The following is a 12,575-nucleotide window of genomic DNA, read 5'->3' as shown; positions in this document are numbered from 1 at the left end:
AGCCTCCATAGCTCTATTGGTACGACAACCGGAAAACTTCTTTATTGCCGCGGCGGTCCGGGTTTGACTTACGACGCGGTTTCTTTATTTGGCATTTTTTAAAATAGTGTAGAAACAAAAACTCATATTCTGATGTTCATATTATGACAAGGAAACATATATTTTACCCAAAATCTGGAGGTCAATGCCTTTAACAGTTTGAAAGGTAAAAACGTTACTTTACGCTAAAATTCTATAGAAAATGTTATTTTTAAACTGCCAGTGTGTCATAGTTTCTCTTTCGATTTTCTAAGTTATACACCATAAGAAAGCTTGTGATCTCAGCTTGTCAAAGATGTATCATTTGGTATATTTTCTTTGATCATTTGCATTGAAATGATTGTTAAATCTGACCAGGAACTTTTACATAGAAATTATGTAGAGAGATAAGCGGTCGGTATACTCGTAAATAATCAATAAAAGTAGTGCGGGAAAGACCGGCGGATTAATCTGCATTCAGTGAAAACTGACAGTATTGGATTTTTGTGGTATCCAGAATACGGTTATAATAGGTTTCAACCGCTTCGCGGTTTCAACCTAATTATACTAACTTGTTCGAGTATACCAATATCGTTTCATGAACTTTGGACGCAGTTCTTTATAAACTTTACATTAAAAAAAAAATGAAATTCACCTTCAGTTTTATTACTATCGCATAACTGACAAAAGCGTTACACATTGTATGCCCTTATTTTCTTTGACTAGGAAGTAGTGTACATCTCTACGTCACACTTTTGTAAATATTATATTGTGCAAAGCTTTCTGTTTAAAAAATGTCAAAGGATATGTCAAAGTATGCATGGAGGAAGGAATAACATGGAAAAGAAAGCTCTGAATGTTATTCACAAGTTACCGTTAAAACCAATTATTACGTACCATAATATGTTATGAAAATTATTATTATTGAAGACAAAAATCATAGTATAATAACACTCTGGAAACCATCGAACTGTAAAAATATTGCGGCTTTGCGCAACTACACTTCCTATAACTCCTAAATTTCATTAAAATCTGTTAAAAGCTGTTACAGTGCAATTTCTTAGTATAACTTATAAACTATCAAAGCAGGCTTTGATATGGCCTAATCGACAATTCTGTGTGTTATTCTAACTTGTTATAAAGTTATTTGAATATTCGTACATGGGTGAATAACTAAGTCTGGAAAAGAAAAATCACTTCCAAGTGTGTCCTTAACCTTTGAGCTTGAGGGATTGCTGTTGCACATGGTACGTTTGGCAATTATGGGTAAGTAATATGAAAACCTCATGATGGATGATGCTAGCGTTATAGAGAGGACAAGAAAATGTGGACAGACTGAAATTACGGACTGAAAAGTAAAATCAAAGTCCATGAAACGGGTCTTAGGTAAGTAAGTAGGGGACTAATAATTGCTTTGACTATTATAAGAAAGAATCATATTTTACAGAATATATCTGCTGTGCGAGTTTGGTTGAATACTTAGCATGTCAATTAAAGGAACACAACTCTTAGGATAGTAAGAAATTTAGCCTGTTCAAGATTGATCTAGTTATCTTACGGCTATGATTACTGTGCAAGTTTGATAATTATCTGTTGATGATATCACGCCGGAAGGCTGAAGAGATCAACATGACATCATGCAATAAAAATAACTCATCCAAAACTTTTGACTCGGAGCTGCTGAAAATGAATTTGAAAAGCGAATATAGATAAAAGATGGAAAGCTACCAACCATTTCTTAACTCACAATTGGTGCTGATGGAAAGGTTTGACATACTTTACGAACTGCAAGCAGGATGCTTTAGCTTTATATAACTCACATTCTTGGGTTGTAAGCCACCGCCCTCTACATATCCAGAGGCCTGGGATTCACATAGGGCAATTTCAATGTATGGAAATAATTGAAACTGTGAATATTATGCTAGGATCTTGCAATAAATGTTGTTACTTACTAAAGGTATAATTAAAGGTGATTCAAACCATCACTAAAAGCTTGTCTGAAAATGTCTTAATTTTAATGTTCTGGAAGTTACAATACTTTGTTATAACTGATGGGAATCATGTGCAATCCGTCTTTTTGTAGCCTTTCTTATACATGTACATGAATATATCTTAATGTTATACAAGAACGTGGTATAGTTGAACTTGAAATAAGGCATATAGGATGGAGGGCGGGGGAGGGGGGGGGGGGGACTAGTATTGCATGTTAAAACGCACACTCTATCTTAGTGGGCTTGAACCGTAGTAGAACACTTCTACTTGCAATCTAAATTATTATTTTTTTTGAACTGTTCAGTTATTGAAATGTAACTGTATAAAAGATAAAAGATTATTTAAATTTGGTAATTTTACTGAGTTTTTTTTTAATCCAAACCCTAACACCGTTGTGGTACAAACATAGGCACATACAGTTTCAAAACATAGCAATAACACATCTCTCGTGTTATCAGCTAACGTTATATATATGTAATATTTACACAGATCAATGAAAGTAGATTTATAATTACTTGATTGTAGCAATTATAAAAGGTATACTAACTTGTATGAGTATACCAATATCGTTTCATGAACTTTGGACGCAATTCTTAAAATATAAACTCTACATTTAAAAAAAATGAAAATCACCTTCAGTTTTATTAATATCGCATAACTGACAAAAGCGTAACACAGTGTATGCCCTTATTTTCTTTGACTAAGAAGTAGTGTACATCTCTGCGTCACACTTTTGTAATAATTATATTGTGCAAAGCTTTCTGTTTAAAAAATGTCAAAGGATATGTCTAGATTAAATTAATCTGACATAATAATGAAAATAATATGATATTTTAAGACTGGGTGCACACACATGTATCTTTATTATGCAACCAAACAAAATCAACAGAAATCAAATTAACCTGTTTACTGAATAAAGCACAAGGAATGCAATACTTTCCAGTTCAACTAAACAGGCACATGCCGTATTAATCAGTCCTATGATACCGTTTGTCGATTTTATGTCTCCGCCACTATTTTGAATAGTTACATAAACTGTGTTTTAATGTGATGTTAGTGAATATAAATATTAAATTGTCACAAAACACATTCACTTTGTCCATATATTTATTTACATGTCTGAGATAATATATTTTGTGCGTAATTAATAAACCTATTTCATATAAACAAACAGCTTTACCCCCTCCCTTCCCCCTCTACCCTTACAAATACTCTATCAGATTCTTTTATCTTGTGTTCCTTGAATTAACTAACTATATAAATGACGTTTTGTAATATCCATCCCTGATAACTGACATCCCCAACGAAAGTTTACTTTGAAAGTTGGAACTTTGTTTAGAAACACTGGTAACGTTATGCATTGTATCAACACAAACATTAGTTATCTTGAGCTTTCAACTTGTGTGTTTTATATGGAAGCCCTGGAGGGACAATTGATTTCCGTACTTCACACTTCTGACTTCTAACTTTTGCACTTCTCACTTCCAACTTTATGACTTCCTACTTCCTACTTCTAACTTCCGCACTTCTGACTTCTAACTTCCACACTTATCCAACTTCCTGACTTTCGACTTCTGATTTCCAACTTCCACACTTCTTATTTCCGATTTTTTGACCTCTTACTTCCTTCTTCTAACTTCCGCACTTCTGACTTCTAACTTCCGCACTTCTAACTTCCAACTTCCTGACTTTCGACTTCTGATTCCAACTTCCACACTTCTTACTTCCGACTTCTTGACTTCTTACTTCCCTCTTCTAACTTCCGCACTTCTGACTTCTAACTTCCTGACTTTCGACTTCTGATTTCCAACTTCCACACTTCTTACTTCCGACTTCTTGACTTCTTACTTCACTCTTCTAACTTCCGCACTTCTGACTTCTAGCTTCCACACTTCTCACTTCCAACTTCTTGACTTCCTACTTCTAACTTCCGCACTTCTGACTTCCAACTTCCTGACTTTCGACTTCTGATTTCCAACTTCCACACTTCTTACTTCCGACTTCTTGACTTCTTACTTCTAACTTCCGTACTTCTGACTTCTAACTTCCGCACTTCTGACTTCCAACTTCCTGACTTCCGACTTCTGATTTCCAACTTCCACACTTCTTACTTCCAACTTCTTGACTTCTTACTTCCCTCTTCTAACTTCCGCACTTCTGACTTCTAACTTCCTGACTTTCGATTTCTGATTTCCAACTTCCACACTTCTTACTTCCGACTTCTTGACTTCTTACTTCCCTCTTCTAGCTTCCGCACTTCTGACTTCTAACTTCCACACTTCCGACTTCTAACTTCCTGACTTCCGACTTCCAACTTCCGCACTTCTGACTTCCAACTTTCCCTCTTTGGAAGTCGGAAGTAAGAAGTGTGGAAGTTGGAAGTCGGAAGTAAGAAATCAGGAAGTTGGAAGTCAGAAGTGCGGAAGTTAGAAGTCAGAAGTGCAGAAGTAAGAAGAAGGAAGTAAGAAGTCAAGAAGTCGGAAGTAAGAAGTGTGGAAGTTGGAAATCAGAAGTCGAAAGTCAGGTAGTTGGAAGTCAGAAGTGTGGAAGTTAGAAGTCAGAAGTGCAGAAGTTAGAAGTAGGAAGTAGGAAGTCAAGAAGTTGGAAGTGAGAAGTGCAAAAGTTAGAAGTCAGAAGTGGGAAGTACGGAAATCAATTGTCCCTCTAGGGCTTCCATAGTTTTATATAAATTATCACAAACATTAATTAGCAACAATTAATGATCAGCATATCCGATTTTAGAACTGCATAATTACTTCCTTGCTGATGACTTGCCAAGTTAACATTTACTTGAAAACTTGAACAGAAACCCGTTTATGATAACGTTAAATGATATTAATTTAGGCGGAAGAATATTTGGTATACATGTATACGTATGTTTAAGTTTGCATTGGATTGTGTTAGATCAATAAATGTGTTTCCGTCATTTTGGATCAGGTTACTTTAATGCGCACGAATATCTATTTTAGGAACAGTAGGTGCATTTAAGCAGCAATGGCGGAGTACAATAAAAAACTTATTGATAAACGTTTTCATAACTGGATAAAAGCAGCTCTCGGGGTAAACATTACAAAAGAAGGCATTAGGGATATAGTGTTAAATGAAATAACGAAATTCCATACGGATATCTTAACAGAAGTTCTCTCACCAGAGCAAATTTTGAATAAATTTGTGTGTACTACATGTACAAAAGAAAGCGTACTGACATGTCCAACAAAAGGGATATGCGTTGTCAAAGGCGGGTTTTGTTCCATTCACAAGGCTGCACAAACAAAACCCTCTTCGTGTCCCTCCAAATGCTAGCAAAGTAAAAGCAGTCTGTTCGCGAGAGATGATGAGGTATACAATTCCCCTTACGTCCCTTAGCACCGACTGAAGCGAAACTCTATTATACATAAAAAATTGAATAGACTAAAAGACCCCAGTGGACCAAAAACTACAACAACACTGAGTCCAAGTACAGAGAGACAAGCGGCACATAAAGATAGATTGAACGTGCAACACCCCTCATATCGGCTAACATCGGCTTAAATCGCGTTTAAAGACCCAGAACGACCTAGTGACCTACTTTTTCCTCCCACATGAACTTCGCTCTACCTATATCAAGAGACAAATATTTCAAACATACTTTTCCCTTGCAAAATAAATTACTTTCCTCGATATTTTCGAAAAGTATAGAAGGAAAATATTAAGTACGAAACATTGATAAAATATATTGCCGTAAATACACCGGAATATTATAATTGTGAAAGGAGGAAACTAATCAAGTGTACTGTTGTGTATCCAGTTACATCCGTGTGATATACGAGATAACTTTAACAAATGTTTCTTCAATGTAATCTACATATGTGTAGCAAATTTACCACGAATAGTGCAATTTTGTGTTGCACTTAAACATCAGCTCATTGCACACTGCCTTATTATTTTCTCATTTATGTCAAGAAATAGTAACATGGAGAAATAAATTAATATATTTTGAGGTTTTATATTTAATTTCTAAATTTCAGTTAAAGATGGATGAAATCATAATATCAACAAAAGATATCAAAACGTTACTTGAGATCAATGAAAGGACAAGCAAAGATGAGGAAACAAAAGAAGCTACAAAGATAAAAGGTCTAGAGCAGATTAAAGACACGTATGGTGATCAAGATTCCAAACAAACAATACAAGTCATAGCAGATACGAAAACACTGCATACAGAAAAAGCAACAACCAGTAACGAGAAAAGTCCTCAAAGTTCCAATCTGGGTTATGAGTTGCTGAAGAAAAGTAAATTTTGCTTATTATTTTAAAGACTATTTTAATTTTTTTGAAAATATCGCTTGGTGTAATAAACGTAAATAATTATTGCTATGCTTATCTTTCATCATAATACTTTATCATTAGGTATTGGTTATATTGTAGAAAATCCTCAACAATATATTTAACTTTACTAAATATTCAATTAAACAAATAGTGTATTTAGAACTACAATAACAATCAAATGTCGTATCTGGTAACAGACCATTTTATTTCTAAATAAGTGACTTTACATTTTACGTACTGTATTTAGCTAGATTGAAACTTTTTATACACAGACAGTACATAGATGTTACGTAGTAATTGCATTTATTTTCATAGGTATAGTATAGCTTCAATAAGATGTTCACCTGATCAATATGTATGCGATATACTTGAAAGGAAGAAATATTGAAAGGTTCAAAAACGTATTCGTCTTCTTTTTACAGACCTGAAGAGTGATCTATTGACCTTCAACAGGATGAATAATGGGTTCATTCCATTGTCGCCTATTTTTGAAGAATACGATGCATCATTGCTCCAATTTTACGTTCCTCCTGTTATGCGTTTAGTTGATCGCCAAAATTCTAAACAAGACAGTTACTGCCATGCTGAAGGTGATACTGTACAATCATACCATGACATATTTCATTCAAAACTGAAACAGTGTAGAAATATTTACATGACATCTGCGGCAGGACTTGGTAAAACAACATTCACAAGAAAATTGGCACTGACTTGGTGTTTGTCGCATGATTATATATCAGAAGATGCTAAAGATATATCTGAAGATGATGTGAAGGCAATGAAAGAATTTGAGCTTTTATTTCTTATTTCTTTAAGAGATTCGTCTAAGCTGGAATGTGAAATCGACAGCATGATTTATAATCTAATTATCCCGCATCTCTCTAGGTCATTTCTGTACACAATGAATTTCCTACAGGAAGTTCTGCACAAGAAAACGTGTTTAGTTATTCTTGATGGCCTTGACGAATGGTCCCACCCATCTAAAGATAAGACCGACTGCCGAAAGGAGGCCGAAGTTATACCACACAGGAAATCCCGAGAGCACTGCACTATTTTCACTACTACCAGACCATGGAAACTGGAGGAGGTGAATTTAAAGTGTAGTCAAATTGACAAACAAGTCGAACTTTTAGGTCTTAATAATACATCATCAGAAAAACTGGTTGAAAACGTTTTATCTCATTTGAGTACTCGCGTTCAGTTGAATGTCAGAGAAACACTAGAAAGGTTCAACAATGAAATTCGTTTTGTTGATATTGAAGAATTGAAGACAATACCATTAATACTAATGCATTTAATTGGACTTTGGACTGATGGCAACTCTTTAGGACGATCCAAAGTCGAAATCTATACAAACATCACTGAAATGTTACTTTCGAGGGCAGAGCAAAAATGCGAAGATATTGGTATTGTCTTAAATGATGACGGCACACAGACATCTGGCAAACCTTTACTCACAGCGTTTAGCATCTTTAAAGAAAGATCTTACTGCTATAAATATACCCGTCTTCTTACAGCATTAGGTCATGTTGCATTTGTAACACTGTTCGATACGTCTCAAGATCAGAGTCTTGTATTCAAGCCCGAAACTACCCAAAAATTCATGAAAAAGCAAGAGATCTATTTCTTTTATAAAACTGGACTTCTAACGAAAAGTCTTTTTCTCCAGCAACTTACAAGAAGAATTTCTACAATTTCGTTTGCACATAAAACTTTTCAAGAGTTTTTTGCCTCGTTATATATTGGATCGACAACTGATTGCTCTCCTGATATGGAATATATTTTCAACAGATGTAAAACAGTTAATAGCATTATCGAAATGGCAAATGTTTTTATTTTCGAAAGCGGTATTGCCCCAGAAAGAGCCGGGCTGATTTCACAAAAACTTTTTCAGAATGTTGAGGCGACGCCTCTCACACTGACATATAGGTCAAATGCATGTTTTATGAATTATTGGAACCATTTATCGACCATGAAAAAACTCCAGAATATGACTGTGGAAAGTATGCAAGAAAACAAAAACAATGGATATGGAGATATCCGTTTACATTTGGCTGATTACCTACTTGACGAAACATGTAAGGAAAGAAATTATAGAACAAACCTCATAAATTTGATGAAACAAAATGCAGAAGATGTTAAGTCCATCCATATAAATGGATTTCATGATGCAAGCGAGATAAGTGAAATAATGCATTCATTTGAAATTTCTAAGATAGGCTGTCTACAGCGGTTTGATGTATGGGGTAAAGTGGACTGGAAAGATTTAAACTCTGCCATTGAAAAATCTGCAAACAAATTGAAATACATACTGATACATTCAGGTGAATGGTTAAATAACCGATGGATTGAACAATATATTCCTTTGTCAGACAGAACTCTTGAGACAATTCAAAAGATACATAATCTGGAAACATTATCTTTATGGACCATTGCCTTGACTCACAGTCAACTTGAGCGTTTGATGACCTACCTTTCAAAAAGAGTTTTGATGCAGCAAATAAGTTTTGGAGCTATCAAATGCAGCGATCACTCTGAGAACTGTGCTGGCGTAAATCTTGATTTATGTGAACATTCAGAACTACAAAATCTACATTTGAATAAGATACCTCTGTCAAATGTAGACGTAAATGTCTCTTCATTAGAAGAATGCTACATTGGAGAATTTCCAACAGAGGGTGTTTTGTCGTCTATCCTGGACAGTCTTCCGAAAGCTAGAAAGCTGTATACATTCGGATGTTACTACATGACTTCAGAAAGAGACGTTGACAGGATGCTTAATGCTATTTCTATTCTTTCAAATCTTAGACACATATTTTTGATTCTAGTTAATATGGGGGACAGGTCACTTGAATTAAATTCAAATATGAAACATATCGAAACTGTAAATTTAAAACGTGTAACCATGTCCAGCCAGGCAATGAATAAACTTCTCACTAGCACTGAGTTACTCCAACAGTCAGTTAGGTTAGATATTATGAACTGCAGTATAATGCCTGAGGACGAGTTCGCCAAAATAAAAAGATATGTAAGGACGTCGGGTCGATTCATCATTACTGAAGACGGGTTAGATCACAGAAAAAGAAATGCATTTTCCTTCACTACAAAAAAAACTATGTGTATAAATATAACACTATTCAATCCAGCAAGAGGTTACATAATTATGCTTGAAACAAAAAGTATGATAAAAAAAGTTAGTTGAAAATTAATTCCGATATTCTTAGCAAGGAAATAGATTCAAGGAAAATGGTACATTGTTTCCTTATTGTCTCATTTTTACATGTCTAAAATAAAATAGATAAAACAGATAAATATTCTTGTTGAGCTTAGTCCGTATTGTTTCGAAACAAAAACAAACAGGTAAGTTGCAAAACTGTTTTAGAATTGCCTCAGCCAGGAATAAATCGAGACTATATAAGGAACTCTTTCATGCAAATATTGTTAAACTCCATTTTTATTCATGCAATTTCCACGCAAAGCTACTAAAAATGCTAAAATGCTTAGGAGTAAAGTAGCCCTTAGCCTGCTGGTGGCAAGTGATTCTACCTTTGCGACCAGTGCAGACCAAGACCAGTCTGCACATCCGTGCAAGCTGATCGTGGTCTGCGCTGTTCGCCCTTCAGTCAGTATCTTTTTGGTAATCACCCATATTAAGGTTCTTGTCAAGTCTTTTGAAACCACCCCTCGGGTGAATTTTTGTTTTAGTTTTTTCACGCCACATATACCTTGGTTTATCTTATACAATATACCAAACTACTCATAATAAGTAGAAGAAACTTTCAAGACAGGTTATATTTTATTAAACAGCACATTTTGTCCTATATCGCATGTACTTTGACTGTTCATGTTCTATTTTGTAGAAGAAATCAAGCTTCTTTTTTAAATGTATTTCGTCATTACTTTCATTATTATTGTGTGTCAAACATATTTCTCCAGGTACTCCGGGAGTTGAAAGTGTTACAAACAATGTAAATTAAAAAAAAATACAAAATGAAAAATGTCTGTTCTAAATACTGGTCAAGGATTAAGCCATTCTACCTTACTGACATTCCGTATCCCCCGTTTAAGCGCCCTCTCACCCCCATCCCCCACCCCCCGCCCCTGGGGCGTTACATTTTGCACCAAGTGGACGTTTATTTCTGCACCAAAATACAAAAAAAAAAACTTTTTTAAAAGAACCATATTGTTTTCTTTTGCCTAAAAATGTCAAGTCCGCTATTTCCACAGTATTTACGCTAACATAAGTGTAGTGTATCTGCTGACGATGTAAATTTTTCAAAAATCGTACACGCATGTAGAGTTTTAGCAGTAACTAACTAGTTTAACTCACGAGTACATTTTGAAAAGTTTATACAGATGATAGCAGTAAATGACAGAAGCAAACATTTAAAAGTGAATAATGGATTTTTTACGGAACCTTGTGTCTAATTTTTATCAGTTACTTTTTGCTCAATTTCTTGGAAGTAAAATGTTCGCCCCTTTAAAGCTGGTTAGTCGTTTTTGTGCTAGATATATGCTGGGGCTCGTGGAAACGGGGGATACGGTATATTCGCTTTATTTTATCCTAATGTAGTGATTTAATGCGCTAACAATCTACGTCCTCGCACACAACAAACTTAGTGGTCATTGATCAGGTCATGGCTGTTATTTAGTAGTGTCTCTCCTAAATCTTGCGAATGTGACTTCCGGGCATTCGGTGCGTGAATTTTTTTGCGCACAATGAGAGGGTCGCAATGCGGTTTATTTTCACATATTGATCATGCATTCGAAAGTAACGACGTATGTTAATCTTCGTGACAAATAAAATGTTTGGTACATTTCAACACCGCCACTTTTTAGCCCACCATCATCAGATGGTGGACTATTCAAATCACTCTGCGTCCTTTGTCCGTCCGTCCGTCCGTTAACAATTTCTCGTTATCGCATCTCCTCAGAAACTACTGGGGGGATTTTGACCAAACTTTGTAAGAATGATATGTATTGGTACCCTAGTTGTGAAAAGCAGACTTGTTCAACAATTTTTGAGTAAGTTATGGCCCTGTATTTATTTTTATAACTTACATATATTTATATAGGGAAAATCTTTGAAAATCTTCTTGTCCAAAACCACAGGGCCAAGGGCTTTGATATTTGGTATGTAGCTTCGTCTAGTGGTCCTCTACCAAGATTGTTCAAATTATATCCCTGGGGTCAAATATGACCCCGCCCCGGGGGTCACATAGTTTATATAGACTTATATAGGGAAAAATTTGAAAAACCTCTTGTCCAAAACCACAGGGCCTAGGGCTTTGATATTTTGTATATGACATCATCTAGTGGTCCTCTACCAAGATTGTTCAAGTTATTCCCCTAGGGTCAAATATGGTCCCGCCCTGGAGGTCACATGGTTTACATAGACTTATATAGGAAAAAACTTTGATAATCGTCTTGTCCAAACCACAAAGACTAGGGCTTTGATATTTGTAATGTAGCATCATTTAATGGTTCTCTACCAAGTTTGTTCAAATTATTCCCCTAGGGTCAAATATGGCCCCGCCCCGGGGGTCACATGGTTCATATAGACTTATATAGGGAAAAACTTTTAGAATCTTCATGTCCATAACCTACATCATTCAAATTTGGACCACATGTATAGTTTCGAGTGGCAAGATGAACCTTGACATGAGTTGACCTTGATCTTGACCTAGTGACCTACTTTCACATTTCTGTAGCTACAGCCTTCAAATTTGGACAACATGCATAGTTTTGTGTACCGAAATTAACTTTGATCTTGAGGTTGACCTACTTTCACATTTCTAAAGCTACAGACTTCAACTTTGGACCACATGCACATTTTTGTGTTCTGAATTGAAATTTGACATTGATTTTTACCTAGTACCTACTTTCACATTTCTCGAGCTACAGCCTCCAAATCTGAAGCACATTCATAGTTCTGTCTACCGAAATGAACTTTGACTTTGAAATTGATCTAGTGACCAACTTTCACATTTTCAAGCCACAGCTTTCAAATTTGGACCACATGCACTGTGTTGTGTACCAATATGAAATTTGACCTTGATTTTGACCTTGAGCTAGTCTTGAAATTTGGAACATTCAAAAATTGCTCAATGGTGGGCGCCAAGATCACTGTGGTATCTTGTTCATCCTCGGATTTAGTAATATGTAATCCGCGGAGCGCGTTCAGCCAGACAGTCGCCTCAGTTAGGAAAGAATAATTTTAACGTCAGGCGTTATTTCTAAAGTCACGGAGTTTGATT

The 12,575-nt window shown here is 35.5% G+C and overlaps 1 protein-coding gene across 4 annotated transcripts; it reads left to right on the top strand.

Moving 5' to 3' along the window:
• The first annotated feature begins 4,757 nt into the window (after positions 1–4,757).
• On the top strand, positions 4,758–9,630 carry LOC123524311 (uncharacterized). Of its 4 annotated transcripts, none has more exons than XM_045302408.2 (3): positions 4,758–4,883; positions 6,018–6,282; positions 6,741–9,630. In XM_045302408.2, the coding sequence occupies exons 1-3, from the start codon at positions 4,827–4,829 to the stop codon at positions 9,518–9,520; spliced, it is 3,102 nt and encodes a 1,033-aa protein (XP_045158343.2). In that variant the 5' UTR covers positions 4,758–4,826; the 3' UTR covers positions 9,521–9,630. The 4 variants fall into 4 exon arrangements, with proteins under 4 accessions (XP_045158343.2, XP_045158342.2, XP_053394976.1 ...); XM_045302407.2 differs by having other exon boundaries at positions 4,770–5,070; XM_053539001.1 differs by having other exon boundaries at positions 4,770–5,349.
• The last annotated feature ends 2,945 nt before the right edge of the window (positions 9,631–12,575 follow it).

Source organism: Mercenaria mercenaria, chromosome 3 (genome assembly GCF_021730395.1).
Source record: "Mercenaria mercenaria strain notata chromosome 3, MADL_Memer_1, whole genome shotgun sequence".
Taxonomy (NCBI): domain Eukaryota; kingdom Metazoa; phylum Mollusca; class Bivalvia; order Venerida; family Veneridae; genus Mercenaria; species Mercenaria mercenaria.
Note: the sequence above shows the minus strand (reverse complement) of the source record. Positions and strands in the feature narration are given on the sequence as shown.

What these genes read in the sequence shown, in the direction of transcription:
- LOC123524311 (XM_045302407.2), top strand. Translation starts at nt 5,005, where the DNA reads ATGGCGGAGTACAATAAAAAACTTATTGATAAACGTTTTCATAACTGG. An exon ending in GGATAAAAGCAGCTCTCGGG is followed by an intron (nt 5,071 to 6,017) that starts GTAAACATTACA and finishes TCTAAATTTCAG; the next exon opens with TTAAAGATGGATGAAATCAT. An exon ending in TTATGAGTTGCTGAAGAAAA is followed by an intron (nt 6,283 to 6,740) that starts GTAAATTTTGCT and finishes TTCTTTTTACAG; the next exon opens with ACCTGAAGAGTGATCTATTG.